General features: G+C 45.3%; 1 protein-coding gene across 1 annotated transcript in view; it reads right to left on the reverse strand.

Annotated features, from left to right (window-relative positions):
• LOC131592498 (CBP80/20-dependent translation initiation factor-like) overlaps positions 1-24,459 on the reverse strand; it is a 565,386-nt gene that overhangs the window by 216,606 nt on the left and 324,321 nt on the right. Inside the window, exons 10-11 of the mRNA XM_058864047.1 lie at positions 8,701-9,142; positions 6,484-6,813 (exon numbers count right to left, since the gene is read on the reverse strand). Of these exons, the coding sequence (XP_058720030.1) occupies positions 6,484-6,813; positions 8,701-9,142 (772 nt within the window). The remainder of the gene's footprint in view (positions 1-6,483; positions 6,814-8,700; positions 9,143-24,459) is intronic.

The following is a 24,459-nucleotide window of genomic DNA, read 5'->3' on the forward strand; positions in this document are numbered from 1 at the left end:
CACCCCTCAACTTTCTCTTGCAAGAAAACAAGGAACAGACAAACAGCACCTGCAAGGCTGCTTTCTATCTCTGAGGATTGTTTTAATTCCTCTGTTGTATTTTAGGGCCTGGCGATGCGGAAGAATTCGGGATGTTACGGAAAGTTATCCGACCCCCTTCTGTTAGGATAGCTAGGCCTCTAGCAATTAGCCAATAGCACTTAGGTGTGACGTATGTAGATGGGAGTAACACAGTGACCCCAGACTATAAAATGTTAAGTTTCCCTGCAATAAATCGCCATATTCGCCATCCATCACATTGATGCAGTGGGATATGGACCGCGCGGCTGAGGATAGCCGCCCGTGCTGGTTCCAACCAGGGTACCAGCCTTGCTTGACCCCGACATATGGTGCCAGAAACCCGGGAGGAAGAAAAGTGGGACAAGAAGAAAGCAAGGATACCCTGAGTCAAGGAACAGCGGTCAAGATAGTGAGTCTATTCTTGACGGGAGAGCCTGGGCCCAGAAGGATGATGAAATCATCGAAAAAGGTTAGATTGTAAGTTGTAAATTAATTAAGTTGTAAACCTAATTTGCTTGTTATTACAAGGCTTTGGGTTGTTGAAGTCGTAAATCGGCTTGTAAGGTTTATCCACCCTAAGGTGTGGGACAGATGTACTAAAATGCTTGCCAAAGAGATTTGGGGAACAACAAGGAACTGTATGCTGGATACCCTGAAATTCAGGGTTAGAGCTTTTACAGCCCCCAGACGGGAGAAGCTCAACTGAGCTGGGAGGGGGGCCGGGAGTCCCCTCGGTCCCTAAATTCTTATCTGCTCTCAGAGAAACAGCAAAGAGCAGAAGATTTTTGGAAAAAGTTAATAGAAATAGCCAGAGGTGTGGCAGAAAAAATAAGAAGAAAGCATCCCCCCAAAGACATAAGGATGGCACAGAAAAAGAAGTTGTAGCGCGGGAAAAATATCTCTAACAAAGAAAGAAGAACGTGGTCGGGGGATGGGAAAGAAAAAGAATATGAAGAAGAAAGATAAGGAATGTGAAAGAGATAAGACGCAGGAGGCACAGGGATTGGAATGCAGGAGAGGAGAGAGGGGGGAGCAGAAGGTGGAAGGAAAGGTGGGATGGAGGCGGAGTGGAACCAGGGGGGAGGGAACAGCCTGCCCACGGGGGTGGTAGCGAGGCCGGGGCCCAAGAAAAGGCATGGCAAACAGGAAGTAACCGACCAGTTTTGACTCTAACCGAGACACGAGCGGTTCACACACACACACACACACACCCCCCCCACTCCCTCTCTGAGAAGCGGCGGGACAATACCGAGTTTGTTACAAAGCCATAATTTACTGAGTTTTTAAAAGGTGTTTATGTACCCTTTTGGAGTTAATTTTGTGTTTTAAGTAATTATGAGTTTATGCAGTTGGAGTTTTCAGAGTTTTTCTCAGATTTAAAAAGTAGCCCGGCACGGCCCAGTTCAGGAAAACACACGGCAGTATGCTGTCGCCATGGCAACCACCGGTGAAACAAGTAACAGTTACTTCAATGAAACAGCGGAAAGTAAAACAACAAAACAAAAGAAGAACAACAGAAAGCTGGACATTTTTGAGAAGGATAAGAAAAAGAGAGAGTTTTAATTAGACAATTTAAAAATTAGAAGCTTTGTAAATTGCTTATAAATTAGCAAATTGTTGTAATTAAAATTGAGATTTAAAAATAAGTTTTTATTGAATGAAGTGCCTTTAAAAATAGATTAAAAGGTTTAAATGTTGTATTTCTGTATCCCAAGAAACTTAAAAGATTCTTGTTTTTTTTCAGTAATTTCAAAATTATGTTAATCATATATTACCAATTTGCTGGGTTTTTGACAATTTTAATAAGGTAATTTTAATGTGAGTTCTTTTGTTATATAAAACACATATAACTGCATATATATTAATTTGGATTTTGGATTTTGGATTTTAGTTTAAAAATTGGACTTGATGTTTTTGAGAAGTGCTGCAAAAGCTAAATGACAACTTACCCAATCCTGTGTTGTGGCTTTTTTTTAGAAAGGCTGCACTTTGGAGTCTTAGCTAATTTGAGCATATACTAGGCAAATTCTTGTTGTGAATGAGTGTTTTTAGCAACATTTGCAGTTATTGTGGGTTATTCTCAAAGCTAGATGACATAGAATTGTGGTATATTTGTTACATTCTTATAATTTTTATAGTGAATCCATGTTACCATTAGCTTAAATGTTTTTAAGTTAATTTGTATAACTTGCATATTCTCTTAAAGTTAAGTTTATTATTTCCTTTTGTTATAAATAATTATTGTTAAGTTTAAATGTTGTTTAATTTGAATTGTTTTATGTTTTATTGGAAACACTTGTTTAAATTGCAAAATATAATTGTTTTCCTAGAGATATGAAGATAGCCACAACTGAAACAGATGAACACCTGCTTGTGGATAGAAGTAAATACAGTTTGTGACACCCTAGACTTTATTAAGAGTTCCATTGAGTTGTTGCAATTTTTGCAGTTTTGTTTGCTATAACTTTTTTATTTTTTAGTGTTTCCAGAATTTTAAAAAGATGTACCATTGCTGAAGATCAGCTGCCATTGAAGAGGCTTCAAATTAAACCAACTGCTGAATGATTTAATTAGTCTGGTACCTAAGGCTTCTGATTATTTGCTTTGTACAAATGCATTTTAACAGTTTGCTGTACTGTAAGCATCTCATAGCTGTTTCTATTGAAAATCTTGTTTTAAAAATATATTAAGAGACATCTTTCCAGTTTAAAGTCTAAGGCCCTGGCCAAGTCTTAACTTTACCTGGACAGAATGTTTGCTAGCAGATCCAGATGTTTTCTGTCCTAAATCAGTATTTGAGTTGCTTTTTAACTCAACAATTTGACCCTATTAATATGACAGCTGGATCAATTTTAAAGTGAGCTTGGAGAATCATTTCCGGAGATGATAATCCAATCCTTCACTGATGATTTTTGGTTTTGTTTGTTTATTAACTATGGGATGCTGGTGCAGTGTTTTAATAATTAACAGTACCTTCATATTAATTGATTTTTAACTGTTATAGGTTCTTACTAATTGTATATAAGGTTTTGTGTTAATGTTGAACAGAAATACATCTCATTTTTAATTTTTAGAAAACGGGGGAAATTGATTCCCTAAAAGCAATTTGATTAGTGTATTTCATTAACTTCAAGGAGAGAAGTGTCTGTGTTTTGTTGGCAGATTCAGAAAAGTCACCTGTCCATCTGACCAGACTGTCTGCCTATGAACACACAAGATCCAGTGAACAGAGATGTCATCACACAGCCTTAGTACTCCAGATATGGATCGGAGGTGGACCTGCCAGGACACAGTTGTGTCTGAACACTAACAGACAGTTGCCAACAGAAATTTTATATTGTTATTATGATATGGTGTTTCTATTAATTTTTCAGTTATCCTCTGTTTTAAGATTTAAAAAGATGTGAGGAACAACTTGAACATCAAAGCCCTCAGTCACCGATCAGCTGCCAGCTGACATCACAGGAGCAGTGAACATTCCAGGACTGAATCGTGTTGGAGAAATTCTGTAGAAGATTTGGGAGGTGTAGAGAGTCCATCTAACTATATATAAAGCAAATTGTAATTGTGTGTTTATCCTTTTAGCAAATTGTTTTCACGTTTAGACTACATATATATAGAGCATGTGTGTTAAAGTAGTTAGATAATAGTTTAAGATAAAGTGTTTAGCCTGTGTAGTAATTGTTATGTTAGTATAAAATATAAGCATTTTTCTTTAAGAGGTAGTGTAAGTATCTTTGAAGGTTAATTTAACGTTAAAGTTTTAGCTGTAAGTTTGTAAGCATGGTGTCATTTACATGGTAAACTGTTTATAGTAATTGTGCTGTTTATAGTCATAACACCTGAAGCAGTGAGCCCCAACCTTGTGGTACAAGCTAAAAACCCATGATCTAATAGTTTAGCCCTTGCATTTATACCAAAGCTTTAACTCCTCTGCTGACTTTTGTGTATTAGCTGTTATCATCCCCAGGGTCCTATACCACTCCAAAGAAGAAGTGGACCAGTACCTTGAGCGAGCAGGCTGCCTTCAGAAAAGAGAGCTGTTGACAGGACTGTCAATAGCAATGCTGCTTGGCTTGGGAGCAACTGGAGCAGCCACGGGTGTCTCCGCTCTGATAACCCAGAGTCAGAGTCTCTCTCAGCTACAGATGACTGTAGATGAAGATCTACAGAAAATTGAGAAATCCATATCCTTTCTAGAAAAGTCAGTCTCCTCACTCTCTGAAGTTGTTTTACAAAACAAGTGAAGCCTCGACCTTCTGTTCATGCAGCAAAGAGGCCTCTGCATCACCCTGAAAGAAGAATGCTGCTTCTACGCTGACCACACTGGAGTAGTGAGAGACACCATGGCAGAGCTACGAGACAGGCTGTCTCAGCGAAAGACAGAGAGAGAAGCTCAGCAAAACTGGTTCCAGTCCTGGTTCGATCAATCTCTATGGCTAACCACCCTAGTGTCTATCCTGATTAGACCAGTTGTGATGATTTCACTTGTGTTAATCTTTGAACTCAATTTTATATTATCCATTTTCAATACTTTTATATTTTAGCAAATTAATTATTCATAGAGAGAGGGGAATATGTTGTAGTTTAGGGCCTGGCAATGCGGAAGAATTCGGGATGTTACGGAAAGTTATCCGACCCCCCTCTGTTAGGATAGCTAGGCCTCTAGCAATTAGCCAATAGCACTTAGGTGTGACGTATGTAGATGGGAGTAACACAGTGACCCCAGACTATAAAATGTTAAGTTTCCCTGCAATAAATCGCCATATTCGCCATCCATCACATTGATGCAGTGGGATATGGACCGTGCGGCTGAGGATAGCCGCCCGTGCTGGTTCCAACCAGGGTACCAGCCTTGCTTGACCCCGACATTCCTCCTTATGAATTCCCAGGCCACTTTCCCAGGCAAGACTGAGAAAGCTATGTGGCCTGGGAATTTCCACAGGCATCATGCTCTCTGCTTCAGAGTTAGCATCCACAGTAATGCACCATCCTCAATTTTTGGATAACACTCTGCTGCTCCCTGGCCATTGCTCCCGGACTTTATTTTGGATTTCTTAGCATCACTCAGACAAATGGGAGAAGACACAAGAGTTACTTGGCATAGGAAGAGAGAGATGCATGGGGGGTTTAGAGCTCCCTCTAGCCCCTTGCTGTTAAATCTGAGACTAATGCAGACTACAATTTTTCTCCTCCTGATGTATAATTACTTTGGAAATAAATGAATCAGGAAAAAAATCTAGACCAGGTACAGGCAGTGGACAGATAGTTGTGCTGCCCAAAGGCTTTGCAGGGGATAGCGGAGAAGGAGCAAGCACAGGGGGAGATGCTGAGTTTGATATGCACCCAGAGCAGTGAGAGAAGCAAAACCAACCAGTGACTTTCCAGAATTATCTTTGGTTATGATAAATATTCATTTTAATTATTTTATTTTGCTTCTTATTTCCCACTTGCTGTGTTGCCCAAAAGCCAACTTAAGGTACAGGCAGCTAGGCACAGAATCCAAGGGATATCACAGACAAATGAAACAAGAGCTTAATATGCCCCACAGATGGCATGGGTGTGTGAGGGAATAGTCAAACAGAAACACATATTAAGGATAGAAATTCATGGTTTCAACTCTACATGTTCTGTCTTCAGAGAGGCAGAAAGATGGAGGCCCATGTGACACCCTCCCCAGAAAGCAAACTGTGGCACTACTGTAAAGCATACTTCCCCCAGCAGATCCTGGGCAGCTGAGGACAGTCCTGTTTCCCCATCATGCACCATTGTCATAGAATCACCTAGGCTGGAAAAGACCTCCAAGATAATCAAGTTCAACTGTTAGGCTCATGGACCATTTATCAGAGCTACTACTTTTCCCCCCCCCCACCTCCCCCCCAGTTTTATTGTCAGTGATGGTTTTGGAATAAGCAGTCAACCAATGCTGCATATTCCAATAAACAAGTTACTCAGAATAATTAGCACATACACAAATTATTTCAGTCTGTGTTGCAATCAGAAACCAGGACCGAACCCTTCAGTCAGCTGATGAAACCAATAGCCTACTCAGGGAACATGACTTGGTATCTCTGGTACTGAAATAGACCCTCCACTGTAAGACCCTCTGAATTCTCTTAATGACATGGGGATGCTGACACAAGCAACCCACTCATTTCACGGATACGCCCTGGAGTGAGATACCGTAATTACACATACAGCTCATGAAATGGGAATGAAGAGCAACTTGACAATGCCCTCAGTGCCATGTTATCTATGGTAACCATTAAAGATGTGCACAGACAAAATTGCAGGTACACTTCTGTTCTCCTCTCATCAACTGAGTTCAAAAGGTTGATAGCAGCTCAGCTCCTGTCCAAATGCATGCTAAGACCAGGCAGGGTGATGCTGCAGGTATCTAACCAACTAATTATATCACATTACCTGCAACATGTTGAGAAGCAGACTCCGAAATTTGGTTCCTTCCACCATGAAGAGGGCCATTTTGTCACAGAGCTTGGCTGCTGTGGAAGAAAAGCTGCGGTCTGTCACTGCTTTCTGGTAGATGGTCTTGACTATCTCCCCCAGCATTTCCTCAGAATTGGTAGAGTTCTGGGCCTCCTCCATGAATGTGGTAAGCTTGGAGTCAACGTCACTGTTGTTGTTCCTCATGCTATTGAGAATTTCAATTAATTTGTCCATTTTATTCTTTTCAGGATTGGTGGTTTCCACCATGACTTCGTCCTGGTCCATGAAAAGGGAAAGACAAAGCGTCTGTTACACAAGGAAAAAACAGACATATCAGCCCTTGTCCTTCCACAAACAGAAAAGGGGGAAGGGGATTGGAGAAACATAAATAGACATAATAAAAACAAAGTTTTTTTTAGCAACACAATAGTATAATCTCAGCATTGAAAACCACAAGTGAATGAATCCTGTCCCAGAAATGCTGTTTGTCCATTTCCCATGGCATTCAATCCCAAAGTCTTCCCCCTCAGCTCAGGTAGATTTCCTCAAGGGTCCTGAGCCAGGATGTCAGTCTGACTACCCTTGACTGCCTTTGACATCTTGGAGTGGTTTCTCTGTGTGTCTGTGACATGGTGATAATGGAATTTATTTATTTTTTGTCTCTATTTTGAAAGTGCACCAATGTTTGTAAAATGCTCAGATAACAATCATATGAAAATGTCTGCTTTTTAATATACTCATGAGGGGAAGAGGAGGGGCAGACACTGACCTCTTCTGTGTAGTGAGCAGTGACAGGACCTGAGGAAATGGCCTGAAGTTGTGTCAGAGGAAGTTCAGGTTGGATATTAGAGAAAGGTTCTTCACCCAGAGGGTGGTTGGGCACTGGAACAGGGTCCCAAGGAAAATGGTCACAGCATCAAGTCTAACAGAGTTCAAGAAGCATTTAGACAATACTCTCAGGCACGTGGTGTGACTCTTGGGGTGTCCTGCACAGGGACAGGAGTTGGACTCAATGATCTTTGTAGGACCTTCCAAGTCAGCCTATTCTGTGATTTATTTAATGATTTAAATTGAGATTAAAGATGTCACATGATCCCAACATTTGAAAAACTCTTAAAACATGCTATAATACAAAACTGCAACAATTTTTTGGACAACCCCAATGCCAAACAGCAGTTGGAGTTGACCAAGACTCCCATCAGGAGGCCAGTTGTATTGACAATGCACACTCACCACCCAAGATTGGGTGCTTATGTGATGTGTTTCTTATAAGATTATAAATTCACAGGGACAGCATTAAAATGAATCATCTGAAAGTCTCTTCTATACTCCTATTGCTTTAAGGAACATAAAAATAACTAACAAAATCTCTTCCTTCCCCTCATGCCACATACATAAATAGTAAATGCTCATGCATTCAAAGGTACACATTTCCAACATGTATTCCCATGGAGTTATATATGTTCAGGTTAGTTTTGTTACTTATTTTGGAAATCTCATTGGAGATACCCTTACAGATTCATTTTCTTGTCTGACAAAAAATTTTCAAGAGAAAGAATCTGAGTTTCACAGGGGGCAAATGGAAATATCTACAAATTCTTCAGAAACCTCATGTTGAATATTGTTTCAAAAAAGTAATTCTTCTGTCACTTGCATACAATAGTTTTGTTATTGTTAAGTTATTGTAAGGAAATGGAAAAGATAAGGTCATTTCAATTCATTGCTGAGATAAATGGATATCAATACTGAAGTAGCTGACTACAGTTATTCAGAACTCAAAAATCAAAGCTTGGGATTTAGCTCTGCAATTGTAGAGAGACAAATTGCCTTTTTTAGACCTCTTTGCAAAGTCGATGAGCTCTGCAGACTGAAAGGGAGTCAGTTGGAAGGTGTACCCACATTAGCTCACGTGTGAACCAGCTTTCCCAAAGAGTGTGCAGGAAAAGAGCTCCCAGTCTTTGAAGAACTCAAGCTGGTAACAACCGCAGCCAAGTCAAGCTAAGAGACTTAATTGAGTCAATAAAAAGCCTCTTGAAGAAGCATGAAGACACTTTGAGCAAAGTGTTGACACTGGGAGATTAAGATGCATTGATGGAAAGGTTTCTTGAGCCCATCCCACCCTTTGTATGGAAAATGGCCAACAGCCAGACTCTTGGAAAAAGGGAAACTCAACATTTCCCTAAGAAATAATACCTTTTCTTTTAGTCTCCTTCGCAGCCTGTCTTTGGAAGACTGAAGCAAATTGATCTTGGGTCTTTCCCCAATGTGTTCATGAATACTGTCTTTCTGCTTGATCTCTGACTCTTGGATGTACTGCTGAGACTGCTTCTCCATAGCCTCCAGGCCTCGATGCATCTCCAAGGGAATGTGACCTGCACAGATGGCGGTGTCCTTGATTTTCAAGTTCTCAGTCTCTTTGGCATTTCTGTGTGTTTCTTTGTCATTGGACAAGTGCTTCTGGTTGTGATGCCATCTCCGGTTCTGACTGTAGCCATGGTGGCCTGTCCTACTTGAGGAGTGAGGGGCCTGGCCTCCTTGGTAGAGTTTCTGGTGGTCTCTGTTGTGTTTGGTGCCACCTTGCTGATGATCTGCATGCTGCTGAGACTTGTTCCCACCAGGAAGTCTCTGCTGTCTCCTAGAAAGTCAAAGAAGGTCATTAGTTCACCCTTTTCTGCATGGTCCTTTTTGGTCAACACATCTGTCCCACCAAACAGACTGATACTTGGTGGGTAGGCTCTGTGGGTCTCCCTACTACAGGAGGGAAGCCAATTTCTTGACATCTAGCACAATCTCACACCTCAGTCTTTTAGCAACAGGGATATTTCAGCTGAAAGTTTTCATGAACAGTTAGATAACATTACTTTGGTTACCAGGAAAATCTCTCCTAGGTTTCTGTGTTTTCTGTGTTGCTTCTATACTGAACTAGGGAATATCTGGTTAGTCCCAGCTGAGCAAGGGAAAGTCAGGAAAACAAGAAATATCAGGAGATATTTTTTTCTGAAGACCTAAGAACATCCTGATACATCTGGCCTACAGCATCATTTGCTCCACTTGCCTGCCATCTCTGCTGTACTAACATGGCATACTGCTGCATGGGTTTGCAGTGAACCATTTAAAGTGTATTGGGAATTTCTAAGTGGAAAAAAATAAGCTAAAAAGTAAATTGCCAAGTAAATGAGATGCCCACACTAAATGGTTTTGTTTGTCATTTTGTAGATAGTTGACCCTGGCTGGATGCCAGCCACCTACCAAAGCCTCTCTATCAGTCCCTTCCAAAACTGGACAGGGGATAGAAAATATAACAAAGGGTTCATGAGCTGAGATAAGGATCGGGAGAGATCACTCAGTAAATACCGTCACAGGCAAAACAAGCTCAAAGATAGTAACTGAATTTATTACTAACAAAATAAAAGCAGGATAATGAGAAATAAAATCAGACCTTAAAAAAACACCTTCCCCCCCCCCCCCCCCTTCCCAGCTCTACCTCCACCCTCAGCAGTGCAGGGAGACAGGGAATGGGGGTTATGGTCAGTTCATCATGAGGTGTTATTTCCCCCGCTGCTCAGAAAAAGGACTCCTTTTCCTGCTCCAACATGGGATCTCTCCCACTGGAGATAGTTCTCCATGAACTTCTCCAATGAGTCCATCCCATGGGCAACAGTTTTTCACAAACTGCTGCACTGTGAGTCACTCTTCAAGAGGGTGCAGTCTTTCAAGGACAGGTTGCTCCATCATGGGGTCCTCTCTCCCCAGGCATCCCACAGGGTCACAGCCTCCTCTCAGTCAGCCACCTATTCCAGTGTGAGTGTCCTCCTATCCTGGGGTGACTTTATGATACTGGTATCCCCAATCGTCTGGTTTATGTTATATATTAAGTTCTGCACCTTTAAGACTGGCTCTGAGAGCGAAGGAGGGGGGGAAGAAGAAGCGCGCAGTTTGTGTTAAAGCAAAACATCACTCCCCCACATCCCGCTCCTGGACTGTGGTGTCTGCAGAACGGACACACTGCAGGACAGAGCTTCTCTCTGGCTTTTAGTTAGTTTTAGCTAGCTGAGGCAGAGGAGTTCCCTGGACCTTTTTTTCCCTTTTTCCTGGATCTGTGCAAACCTGCTCTGGACTGAACACCCAGACAAACCCCAGGAGCTCACACCTGTGGCCCACCGGGGCCTGGGCCTCGGACCTTTCCAGCACTGAAAGGACTGATAAGAACCTGAGTGATCTGAGCTACACCACATGAAAAGGACTTTTCTTCCTGGATTTGCCATCCCGTCGAACAGCGAGATGTTTTATTATTTAATATTATTCAATTTCTGTTAAATAAACAGCTTTTTCCACTTCTCTCCAAGGAAATTTTTTTCCTTTCCCGGACCAGTTGGGGGGGGAGGGGTCATTTGAATTTTTTCTTTCCCTGGGGAAACCCCCATTTGGAGTTTTTCTCCCAAATTTGCCCTAAACTAGGACACCTCCACAGGCTGCAGGTGGATTTCTGCATCGCCGTGGATCTCCATGGGCTGCAGGGGGACAGCCACTTCACCATCGTCTTCACCACGGGCTGCAGAGGAATCTCAGCTCCAGTGCCTGGAGCACCTCTTCTCCCTCCTTCTCCCCTGACCTTGGTGTCTGCAGAGTTGGTCCTCTTACATGTTCTTTCCCTGTTCTTCTCTGGTCACAATTACAACTGCACCATAACTTTTTTTCCTTCTTCTCCTTAAATATGTCATCACAGAGGCATTGCCACCATTTCTAATTGTCCTAGACTTGACCAGTGGCACTTACATCTTTGGAGATAAAAGGGATTGGCTCTGGCAGACATGGAGGAAACTTCTGGTAGCTTCTCACAGAAGCCATCCCTGTAGCTCAACCTGTCCGCTCCGCCCCCCCTACCAAAGCTTGGCCATGCAAACCCAATACACCTTTCTTTAGGCATGTCCTTTATCATTGCTACACCAGGACAGGACACATGCATGGATGAAGAACCTGAGGATCATGCTTGGCTCTGGCAACATGGGGAGGCAGAACCATTATCTCCAGATAGCAGCCTGTGGAGGAAGGCCAGTCCTCCAAAAGGCCTCCTCCTTGGAGATCTGTTCCTTAAGATAAAACTACTTAGTCATGGTGACTAAGTATGGATGCTAACTATGAAGCAGGGAGCACAGTGCCTGTGGAATAGCAGGCTGCATAACTTTCTCAGTCTCACCTGAGAAAGTGGCCTGGAAAATCATAAGGAGGAATTAAAACAATCCTCAGAGATAGAAGACAGCCTTGCAGGTGCTGTTTTTAAGTTTCTTGTTTTCTTACAAGAGAAGGTCGAGGGGTAGTGTACACCACTGACTAATGATGGTGATGTGTTAGTTTACTAACCAATAAGAGTTTACTGTACTTTCACGTATCGGTCTATAAAAGAAGATCTGAGGTAATAAAACAGAAAAGGAAGAACTCTCCTGTTCAACTCACAAGAGAGTCTGTGTCATTCTTCTCGCCATTCCCAATAGAGCAACAACTAAGCTGTGGACCCTGACGTTCAGTGCAGCCGACGGACGACATGCCACCTGCTTCCTCCACAGAGGGGTAAGCAAATATCTCCCGCGCTCTCCTGGAGGGAGCTGGTCTTTCAGACCACGGGATAGCAGGGGCCTGCCCGTGAGGGGGCCTGGAATGACTTATCTTGATGAAACTAGAGCTTAAAGTCCCAGGTTAAGCCACTGCATTTGCATCATTGCATTTGCAGGCCGTCAAGATAGACAGTTCTCACGATGAGGAGCCAAAGTTCAACTGATGATCAACTTGTCTTCTCTGAGTGGCAGAATGCCTTGCCACGCAGGGGACTCGATATTTCCGAAGATGCTATGTGCGCTTTGTTCCAGTGGGCAAAAGCGCAGGGTTTTAGTGTGACTGTCAATAATGCCTTTGATCTCAAAGTTTGGCTGTCGGTGGGAGACCGCATATGGTCTGAGTTAACTGAAGGAGATACCAGCGTGTGCAGCCTGGCGGCCACCTGGGGTGTGCTTTTTAAAGCGTTGGAGCAGTGACAGTCTGGGGACCGTGATGCCGGGATGGAGGATTCGGATGCCAGGGGTGCCTCTTCTGTATATGAAGAGAGGCTGGAGGGTGGGACCAAGGACGAGCAGCGTAGCGCTCCCTCAGCTCTGCCTGGACCCTCGGAGGACTTTGGCCCTGGGCAGAAACAGTCTGTGCCCACAAAATCTCCCTCTCCCCGAGAGTTCAAGTATCCGTCACCTGCAGAGTTGGGCGCGCAAGCTTCATCAACAGAGAGGCGGCAGGTGAACTGGGACCACCCGTCTCCGTCTGTGCCCTCCGCAGCGCCTTCACCGGCACCGCCAGCGCCGCCGCAAGCGGGCACGGGAGGGCCTTCACTGTCGATGGTGTCCTTCGACCCTCCCGCACTCCCTGCGCCCCGCTCTCCTGCACCGCGAGGGATAGCACAGCATTCCCCGCAGCAGCCCTCTGGCGCGGCAGGGGGAGATGGGCTTTCAGACCCACCACTCCCATCCGTGGGGCCCGCGCATGTGCCAGTGTTGCCATGGCAACCACCGCTGGACACAGCAACAGCAGCTGAGCAGGAGTTTCAGCAAATAGCAGGAACTGCAACTTTACAATGGAGTCAGCTTTGCTCAAAACCTGCAAACTTCAAACCGCTCAGCAACACAGCTGCAGAACCTTACAAACAACAGCCTGACGAAGCAACCATGTCTACACCGCAGATAGCTTCACTGGTTACTTCACTGACTACAGAAAGTCAAAAAGCTTTTGACCACAGCCATGTGAACTCTACAAGTCCTTCAGAAACAATTTTCACGACAATAGAATAATAATACAAATCATATTTGAGGTGACAATGCAATGGTCAACAAAAAAAAAGGGATTTTACTTAGGCAATGAAAAATTAAAAGAATTGTAAGTTGTATTGTTAGCTAATCTGTAAATTATTTATAAATATTGCATAATAGAATTAAGTAAAGTTTCATTAGGTTTAGATCTGAGTGTTAATCTCTACCAGGTTTGAAATTTGAATTCTCATGTTTTGTTAAAAAACACTTGTCTAAATTGCAAAATATACATATAGGTAGTGCATATTTGATATCTGCTGGGTTTGTTTTATAAATAACATGAGAAATGGTGATAGTCATTCATCCCAAGAAATTTGGGGGATTTTTGCTTTGTTTTAGTATTCTCAATGCATGAATATTTTGAAAGTAGTAGAAGCTTGGAAAAAGAATTATCAAATCTAAATTTTAACTGACTAACAACAATGAAGTTTAACTGGTTCGTTAATTTAAAAAAGAAAGTATGCTTGTGTTTTATTATCAGCAGGTCCAAGCAGTCACATTAAACTCCATCGCCTTCAAGGAGTGATTCAAAAAGACATCTGGTGATGTTGAAGAACATCTTCAGCTGATGGACTTTTCTCTGAGTTTCATTTATTTGGACTCTAAGCCAAAAATTATTAATTTTCAAAAAGTATGTAATGGTAAGCTATTGTTGAATGCCCTCATGGTACCCTAAAGTGTGTTCTGGAAAAACAAAAAACGGGAATGACTGGAGAAACTCCACACAGTCGGTTGGAGAAAGCTCTATATACAATCTATCATCTCACAGTGGAAAAGAATTCTGATAATCCTATCATTTTGAATCATTTTCTTTCGTTGCAGTCCTCAGGCGAGACACACCTGCCTCGAGCAAAAGTTTGGGTAAGAGACCTAACCACTTACAAGTGGCAAGGCCCGTGTGAGCTCATCACTTGGGGTCGTGGGTATGCATGTGTTTCCACAGATGCTGCGATACGGTGGATAGCTGTGAGGTGCATTCGCCCTGATCTGCGACACCAAGGGCAGAAAGCAGCCAACAGGCGACCCTTGGATGATGATCAAGATACTGATCATCATTCAGATGGTCCTTCTACAAGCAGAGAGTGAGCATTCTTCCCTGACGACAAGTTAGACTGTCAGTTTTGAGCAGACTAACAATGTTTTATTTGCTGTGTGTGTTAGTTCACTGAACTAGTTGTATTAGAGTCAACCATCAGGTCCTTGCAAGGAAAACAATCCTTAGACATCAAAGATTCAGTAATATAAACCAGAAAATCTCCCTGATCATTCTAAATCAGTGTCCATTCAAAGTTCTGTTGATAACTGAATGGAAACCTCTTGTGCTGTGTTTGTTCTCTTTCCTGCAAGGGCCCAGCAGGAGATTACAAACACTGCTTTTTAATTTTAAAAGGAAAAGGGGGAATTATGGATGCTAACTATGAAGCAGGGAGCACAGTGCCTGTGGAATAGCAGGCTGCATAACTTTCTCAGTCTTGCCTGAGAAAGTGGCCTGGGAAATCATAAGGAAGAATTAAAACAATCCTCAGAGATAGAAGACAGCCTTGCAGGTGCTGTTTTTAAGTTTCTTGTTTTCTTGCAAGAGAAGGTCGAGGGGTGGTGGACACCACTGACTAATGATGGTGATGTGTTAGTTTACTAACCAATAAGAGTTTTACTTTTCTGTACTTTCACTAATCGGTCTATAAAAGACGATCTGAGGTAATAAACCAGAAAAGGAAGAACTCTCCTGTTCAACTCACAAGAGAGTCTGTGTCATTCTTCTCGCCATTCCCAATAGAGCGACAACTAAGCTGTGGACCCCTTTCTGCTTTGGGACCAGGGCACTCCACAACATACACCCACATTGGCTTGAGTTGATGGTAACAACCTCGTGCTTGTTCAAGGGCAGGAATGTAGGTTGTCTTGGTTTTAGAAGACAGGTGTTTGCTAGGGAGAGCAGGAGCCTCCCTTGGGATGAAAGAATGTAGACCCCCTCCCTCCGAATTATTATAATTTTGAAATCAAGGGGCTTTCAGGCAGAGATCTGGGGATAGGAATAACAGTTCTTTACTAGTATAACCGGGTAAACAAACAAACAATAACTACAGCAATAACAAGAAAACAGAACCAGGGACCCCGGGACAGCTTTCTCGGCTGAGACGGGATGGAGGAGAGGCTTTGTTTTCACAAACCCCTCGGGCAGTCAGTCCCGGTGCTCCTGCAGGGCTCCGAGGAAACAGTCAGCTGGGACAGCAGGGACGAGCTGCGATCCTGGGCTGGTGGATGAGGTGTATCAGCAGCTCCACGGCGATGCCTGGCAGGACAGCGGGTGCGAGGCCACCAACCAAGAGGGGAGAAGGAGAAGAAGCAGCTCCGCGACCCAGCGCACGAACGTCCTTCTTTTCCGAAGCCCAGGAAAAAAGCCAGCTAAAAACTGTCCCCACCCTCCTTTTTCTGCCCCCTTCCCCGCCACCCTGGGCCCGGCTACTCTTTGTCTTTGTGAGCACCCTTAAGTACCGGTAGTTAGGTTTCCCAGCACATAATGGGTAAAAATTCCCACCTAACCCTCAACACTATCCACCCCGAATTTTTTCCCATACCAAAATGTTACATCAAATATTAAACCTTTAAATTATACACTAACACATACTACTTTAACTATATACATATGTACATGCAGATACAGATACAAGCACAGTGTCATGGGTAGTTCACCCTAAAACCAGGTCCCCTTGAGGTATGCACCGGGTCTCTCCATCTTTTTGCATCACCCACCAAGTGCAACCCGGTCCTTGAGCAAAGACAACCCCACGGATTGGATTGTCTTTGCTGGAGGCAGAATTAACCCAAACAGTTTTTCCCAGCATACCTCTCATATGTACCACTGGAACCTTATCTCCATCTGTCGTTCTAAAGGGCTCAGATTGGGCAGGGCCTGCTCGGTTAGTGGAACCTCGGGTGTTCACTAACCATGTGGCTTTTGCTAAATTAATCTCCCAGTTCTTGAAAGTTCCCCCGCCCAGTGCCTTCAAGCTGGTTTTAAGCAGGCCATTGCACCGTTCAACTTTTCCAGCAGCGGGTGCATGGTAGGGGATATGATACACCCACTCAATGCCATGTTCCCTAGCCCAGCTGTTTATAAGGCTGTTCTTGAAATGAGTCCCATTGTCTGACTCAATCCTCTCAGGGGTGCCATGCCTCCAAAGGACCTGCTTTTCAAGTCCCAGGATGGTGTTCCGGGCAGTGGCATGAGGCACAGGGTAGGTTTCCAACCATCCAGTGGTGGCTTCTACCATGGTGAGCACGTAGCGCTTGCCTTGGCGGGTTTGGGGCAGTGTGATGTAGTCAATCTGCCAGGCCTCCCCATACTTGTATCTGGACCACCGCCCACCGTACCAGAGGGGCTTCAACCGCTTGGCCTGCTTGATCGTGGCACACGTCTCACAGTCATGGATAACCTGAGAAATACTGTCCATGGTTAGATCCACCCCTCGGTCTCGTGCCCACTTATAGGTGGCATCTCTACCCTGATGACCTGAGGCGTCATGAGCCCATCGAGCTAGGAACAACTCTCCCTTGTGTTGCCAATCTAAGTCTGTCTTTGACACCTCTATCTTTGCAGCCTGATCCACCTGCTCATTGTTTCGGTGCTCTTCATTAGCCCTACTCTTGGGGACATGGGCATCTACATGACGGACCTTCACAGACAGTTTCTCTACCCTGGTGGCGATGTCTTTCCACTCATCAGCAGCCCAGATTGGCTTTCCTCTGCGTTGCCAGTTGGCCTTTTTCCACCTTTCCAACCATCCCCACAGAGCGTTGGCTACCATCCATGAATCTGTGTAGAGGTAGAGCTTTGGCCACCTCTCTCTTTCAGCAATGTCCAGGGCCAGTTGAACAGCTTTGAGTTCAGCAAGTTGGCTTGATCCACCTTCTCCTTCAGTGGCCTCTGCGACCTGTCGTGTGGGGCTCCATACGGCTGCTTTCCACTTCCGGTTCATCCCTACGATGCGACAGGAACCATCAGTGAACAGAGCGTAGCGTGTTTCTTCTGCTGGAAGCTGGTTATACGGTGGAGCTTCTTCAGCCCGTGTCACTTGTTCCTGCTCCTCTTCATCAGTGAGACCAAAGTTTTCACCTTCAGGCCAGTTTGTAATTATCTCCAAAATCCCAGGGCGATTTGGGTTTCCAATACGGGCGCGCTGCGTGATGAGGGCGATCCACTTGCTCCATGTAGCGTCGGTGGCATGGTGAGTAGCAGGAACTTTTCCTTTAAACATCCACCCCAGCACTGGCAGTCGGGGTGCCAGGAGGAGTTGTGCTTCTGTGCCAATCACTTCTGAGGCGGCTTGAACTCCTTCATAGGCAGCTAAGATTTCCTTCTCTGTAGGAGTGTAGTTGGCTTCGGACCCTCTGTAGCTTCGGCTCCAGAATCCCAGTGGTCGGCCTCGAGTCTCCCCAGGCACTTTCTGCCAAAGGCTCCAGGACAAACCATTGTTCCCAGCTGCAGAGTAGAGCACGTTCTTCACGTCTGGTCCTGTCCTGACTGGGCCAAGGGCTACTGCATGAGCAATCTCCTGTTTGATCTGAGCAAAGGCTTGCTGCTGTTCAGGGCCCCAGTGGAAATCATTCTTTTTTCGGGTAACCAGGTAGAGAGGGCTCACGATCTGGCTGTACTCAGGAATGTGCATCCTCCAAAAACCTATGGCACCTAGGAAAGCTTGTGTTTCCTTCTTGTTGGCTGGTGGAGACATTGCAGTGATCTTATTGACGACCTCAGTGGGAATCTGACGCCGCCCATCTTGCCACTTTACTCCCAGGAACTGGATCTCTCGAGCAGGTCCTTTGACTTTGTTCTTCTTGATGGCAAAGCCGGCTTCTAGCAGAATCTGGATGATCTTTTCTCCTTTCTCAAATACTTCCACTGCTGTGTTCCCCCAGACAATGATGTCATCAATGTACTGCAGATGTTCTGGAGCCTCACCCTTTTCCAGTGCAGCCTGGATCAGTCCATGGCAGATGGTGGGGCTGTGCTTCCACCCCTGGGGCAGTCGGTTCCAGGTGTACTGCACTCCCCTCCACGTGAAGGCAAACTGAGGCCTGCATTCTGCTGCCAAGGGAATGGAGAAAAATGCATTAGCAATGTCGATAGTGGCGTACCACTTCGCTGCTTTGGACTCCAGCTCGTACTGGAGCTCCAGCATGTCCGGCACGGCAGCGCTCAGCAGTGGAGTCACTTCATTCAATGCACGATAGTCCACAGTCAATCTCCATTCTCTGTCAGACTTGCGCACAGGCCAGATGGGGCTGTTGAAGGGTGAGTGGGTTTTGCTGACCACCCCTTGGCTCTCCAGTTCTCGGATCATCTTGTGGATGGGGATCACAGCATCTCGATTTGTCCTATACTGTCGGCGGTGCACCGTCGAGGTGGCAATTGGCACTCGCTGTTCTTCCACCTTCAGGAGTCCTACTGCAGATGGGTTCTCTGATAGTCCAGGCAAGGTGTTCAATTGCTTAATGTCCTCTGCCTCCACAGCAGCTATTCCAAAAGCCCACCTGAGTCCCTTTGGGTCTTTGTAATAGCCATTTCGAAGGAAGTCCATGCCCAGAATACACGGGGCCTCTGGGCCAGTCACAATGGGATGTTTCTGCCACTCCTTCCCAGTCAGGCTCACCTCAGCTTCCAACAGAGTCAACTGCTGCGATCCCCCCGTCACCCCAGCAATGGAAACAGGTTCTGCCCCCACATGTCCTGATGGCATTAGGGTACACTGTGCACCAGTATCAACTAAAGCTTCGTATTTTTGTGGCTCTGATGTGCCAGGCCATCGGATCCACACCGTCCAAAAGACCCGGTTTTCCCGTGCCTCTTCCTGGCTAGAGGCAGGGCCCCTCTAGCACTGGTCATCCTCTCCTCCCTGGGCATACATGCTAGAGGTTCCTTCAAGGGGATCATCCTCTTTTCTGTAATATCTGGCAGTTTCATCACGGGAGGTTGAGGCTACCTTCACTTTAGTGGAACCTTTCTGGTTACTGGTTCCCTGCCTGAGTTGACGCATTCGTGCTGCCAGGGCAGAAGTGGGTTTCCCATCCCACTTTCCCATGTCTTCCCCATGGTCACGTAGAAAGAACCACAGCTCAGTTCGTGAGGTGTACCCTCTCTCTCTAGCTGGGGGACGTGGGGCTTGGAGTTTTGGGCTTGTGACCCGCACTGGTGCCATATGGGAACTGCTCTTCCTCATCTCTTCCCTCATTTCCCTCATCTCCTCTTTGAGTTCCTTAATCACAGCAGAAATCTTAGCCTGATGTGGGCCATGGACCATACTGTCATAATTTCTAAGCCTGGTGGCAACAGAACCCACCGTCTCTCGGCCGTTATTGGCATTAATCGTTGCAATATAGGTGGTGTAGTCACGTGGCCCTAGATTTGCCAGACTCCACAACATCTGCCCAGTGCACCTGACTTTGTCGGGGTCATTATCATGCTGTCCACCCCTTCCAAAAAGGACCTCTAATATCGCCACCTCTCTCAGCTGTTGAATCCCTTCCTCAATGGTTTTCCATTCCCTTCTATGATAGTGCTCCTCCATTCTCTCTCTATGGACAAACCTTTCTCTTACACTCATCAAAAGCCGCTCCCAGAGGGAAAGGGGCCCTTGCTCCCTGACGAATATCTGATTCACACCTGAGTCCTGCGTCAAGGGTCCCACATTCCTTGCCTCACCACCATCCAGCTGCACGCCTGTACCCATAAGGTCCCAGACCCGAAGTAACCAGGTGGTATAAGGCTCACGCCCCCGCCTCACAATGTCTTTTTGTAACTTACGGAGACTGTCATATGTCAGAGACTCAGTGATGATTTCAACTTCTGGCTCCCCTGTGGGTTGTGAGGACCCTCCTTTCTTATCCTTATCAACAGGGTGCTGTGACTTCATCTTAGACTTCCTCGTTTCCACAGGGGCAACAGCTGCTGGCTGTGACTGCCCTTGTGGTTCATCTGGAACCTGGATGGTTGTAACATCTGTGGGTTCCACTGCTGCACCATCAGACTCTCCCTCTTTGGGGCAGGGGGAGGGTTTCCCAGCAGCTGAGGAAATGCACTCCTTTAGCATCTGGCCCATCTCACGTATCTCCTTCACCAGCACCCCCACCCACCCTGGGTGGTTCATTTCTGAGGTGGGCTGTGGGGCAGGGGCAGGCTCTGGAGCAGCACTCCCTGTCTCTGGGGCAGGGGCAGGCTCTGGGGCAGCACTCCCTGTCTCTGGGGCAGGGGCAGGCTCTGGAGCAGCACTCCCTGTCTCTGGGGCTGTGCCAGGCTCTGGAGCAGCACCTCCGGTCTCTTTCCCTTTGTCTCTGAAGGCTAGGTAGAACAGGCCTATCAGCAACACCAGCCACTGTATGATGTCATTAGCATCCAGAGAAGATTTTAGCCCTTTGAAAACTGGCGGGGTAGGCCCAAGGAACTGGGTGAAAGGTTGGGAGAAAATTTCCCCAGCTGTCTTTTTCTCCCAGTAGGTACCATTATTAAAGTAACCTGAAAACCATCCAGTTAGTGTGTGACAGCTCTGAATCCATGAGCCCGCCGTCCAGAGGACGTTAAACATCCATGAATTCCTCACCTTATCAACCCACAAAACAAGCTGGATAATAGCCACAGTAGCCTTAGTTATAGGACCCATATTTAGGTAAGGTGCAGCAAATGGGAGAAATATAGCTGTGACCACATGGCCCACAAACCTGGGTAAGCTAAACAACATGGTTCTACCTAACAAGGTTTCTAAATCCAGCACACAAAAGTTAGGTTATTTAAGAACTGTTATTCCTTTTTTGCCCTTTTTCTCTCAGTGCCCCACGATGGGCGGCCAAAATCTGTCTTGGTTTTAGAAGACAGGTGTTTGCTAGGGAGAGCAGGAGCCTCCCTTGGGATGAAAGAATGTAGACCCCCTCCCTCCGAATTATTATAATTTTGAAATCAAGGGGCTTTCAGGCAGAGATCTGGGGATAGGAATAACAGTTCTTTACTAGTATAACCGGGTAAACAAACAAACAATAACTACAGCAATAACAAGAAAACAGAACCAGGGACCCCGGGACAGCTTTCTCGGCTGAGACGGGATGGAGGAGAGGCTTTGTTTTCACAAACCCCTCGGGCAGTCAGTCCCGGTGCTCCTGCAGGGCTCCGAGGAAACAGTCAGCTGGGACAGCAGGGACGAGCTGCGATCCTGGGCTGGTGGATGAGGTGTATCAGCAGCTCCACGGCGATGCCTGGCAGGACAGCGGGTGCGAGGCCACCAACCAAGAGGGGAGAAGGAGAAGAAGCAGCTCCGCGACCCAGCGCACGAACGTCCTTCTTTTCCGAAGCCCAGGAAAAAAGCCAGCTAAAAACTGTCCCCACCCTCCTTTTTCTGCCCCCTTCCCCGCCACCCTGGGCCCGGCTACTCTTTGTCTTTGTGAGCACCCTTAAGTACCGGTAGTTAGGTTTCCCAGCACATAATGGGTAAAAATTCCCACCTAACCCTCAACATAGGTGCAAAGATGGCAGCTTGGGGTGACATGCCAAGCTTAGGAAACCAGACCATGTAGGAACCCAGAGGCACTTTTCAACCCAGGCTTTTAGGTTGTGATGCTGAAAGCAGGAACAGCTGAAGCTTGAATCACACAGCAACATCTCCAGGAAAAGCAAGAATTCACCCCATAAAAAATGCTGCAGTTACTGGGAATTCCTTCTTCTGTCCCTCTCTGTTCAACCATTGGTGTAAGGACACAGTGCCTTGTGGGGAACCCTACTTGAGCTACAAAAAAAGGTATCTAGATAGCACAATAGTCTCTAACATCCTGACTCCATTTAACATTAATTATTTTCACTTCAAAGGCCAAATTCCAATTCAGCTCAAAACTCACCCTGACTTCAGTGGGACCAGGGATTTGGCCATTGGTCAATGTGGAAACTAGAGAGACACTGAGACACAAAAAAACCTGCAGAAGTATTAAAAACTAAAGGGAGACAGCCATGGTTATCAAGCTGGAAATAGGATGGTATTGTTTCTGCTATAATTTCTCCACCAATTTTTAAATTTAATTAACTGAGATACCTTTCAATACAATTTATATCTGACAAATGTCTGCTCTGTCAGAGGAGCTTATGTAAACAAATCTAAGGCTTTAGCTGTCAGTGATTACCAGTCTACATGCTCAGAAATACAGGATTCCTGCAAATTTTTTACTACATCATTTCCTCCCAAGGAAAGGGGCTGGAAGGCACAAGGGTGGGGAAAATAACTCCAGACACATGGATAGCTGTGGTCTAAAACACAATTGGTCTGTTCCATCAGCCCTGCTCATAGCCCCCTGTTCTAGTTTAAAAGTAAACCGGCAGGAGAACTGAACCCCACTCAACTACCTCAAGAGAGATTACAGGTCAGAGTTACAACCCACTGAAGAGATTACAATGAATACAATAATACAAAGAAAACTGGTTTTAACGCACAAAGGCACAGCATAACCTGGCAACCTGCAGCTCAGAGTGATGGTTACAGTCTTGTCAAAGTAATGGTCACAGTCCCATTGAAGTTCTGGTCCTGTTCTGGATCCATTGAGTGGTACCAGAAGTCCCCAAACCCAAAGATTATATATGCTCAGGTTCAGGTGAGGATTGCTCAGTACCTCCCCCAGGGTGGGGAGTTTCACAATGGAATGATATAATACTGCAAGTCATGGGATATTTTGGGAGACTTTGATGGTCTAAGTCATTGCAGCTGCCTATTCTGCTAGTGCCATTGTCTTTGTTATAAATCCATATTGTGATATTGGCTTTTCACAAGTATTAAGATGAATGTTATATGTTATATGCTTTTGCTATGTCTTTTTTTTTTCTCCTGCTAGCAAGTTTTAGGCATAGGTCAAGAAGATTTTTGGACGTTAGGGCTAGGTCCTGTCTGTACAAAGCAAGATAAACTCCAGTGAACAGATGATAGGGCCCAGGCTGCTGTCAACACTGACCACCTGTAGAAGAAGGAACCCCAGCCCAAATAAAAAGATGATAAAAAGAAATTAAACTTCTAGGGCGCATGCTCTAAAAAGGCAAACCCAGGGCGTGGCCATGCAAAATACTTCTTGGAAAAGTTTGAATATGCATTAAACCCCTACAGCAGAATAGGATAAAAAGAGTGTTCCAAAGATACCAGGTGTGCTCTTGGCAGAGCACCAGGACACCCAGCCATTACTCTTTGCTTTATTTTCTGTCTCTTAATGTCTTTATTAAACCTTTTAAAATTTATCAGGTGAGTGAACCTCGTTTTTCACATCTTGAAGATGGTTCATAATGATAAGGTATTCCATGATCATTTGTGCTCAAAAATTGACATTTTATCTTTAAGATTTCACAGCCGTGGGGTTGAGGCACTGCCCAGGCAGTCTTTCTTGCCCTTGTGGTGTAGGATCGAAGATATCATGTGAAGGGAAGCGGCAGCAGGTACAGTGCTACAGTGAGCAGTCAGCAGTGTGGTGGCCACGGCAGCATCTGTGTGCGTAGCTCTGGGATTTTCGTTGCACTGCAGTCTCGGCACAGCAAGGTGCCCTGTTTTTACTTGCTCTCTTGCCATTTGGGATTCCAGAGCCGATGCATGGGGTGTCGTCTGAGTCCAGGGCCACCCCTGCTGGTTCCCTTTCTGCACGGTAGCTCAACATCACGACTAAGCCCTGCCCACCTCCCTAGTGTGTGCTGGCTGCCGTAGGTGGTGTCAAAGACCGATTGCCATTTGAGTGAAACCCTGAGGGAGTCGTCCTTTCTCCCCATTCTCTCCGAGCTGCCATTGACTGCCTGGAGAGGTTTCAGGCTCGCATTGGAGCACCCTCTGAAGCCACAGGAGAGTCACTGCAGCCTCTCTGCCTTGCCTGAGCCACCAGTGTCCTCTACCGGTTGTAGTCATAACTACACCAAAGGGGAAACTGCCTAAAGGGTGGGGAATCTCTGTTATTGTTTCTTTTGCTTGTTTGTTCTGACTTGTTATATCTTTCTCTCTCTCTAAATATATATATTCTAGTAAAGAACTAATATACCTTTTCCCATATTTTTCCCTGGAAGCCCTGTAATTTTGAAGTTATAATGATTTGGAAGGAGGGGTCA

The sequence above is a fragment of the Poecile atricapillus genome, chromosome W, assembly GCF_030490865.1.
Source record: "Poecile atricapillus isolate bPoeAtr1 chromosome W, bPoeAtr1.hap1, whole genome shotgun sequence".
Classification (NCBI taxonomy): Eukaryota; Metazoa; Chordata; class Aves; order Passeriformes; family Paridae; genus Poecile; species Poecile atricapillus.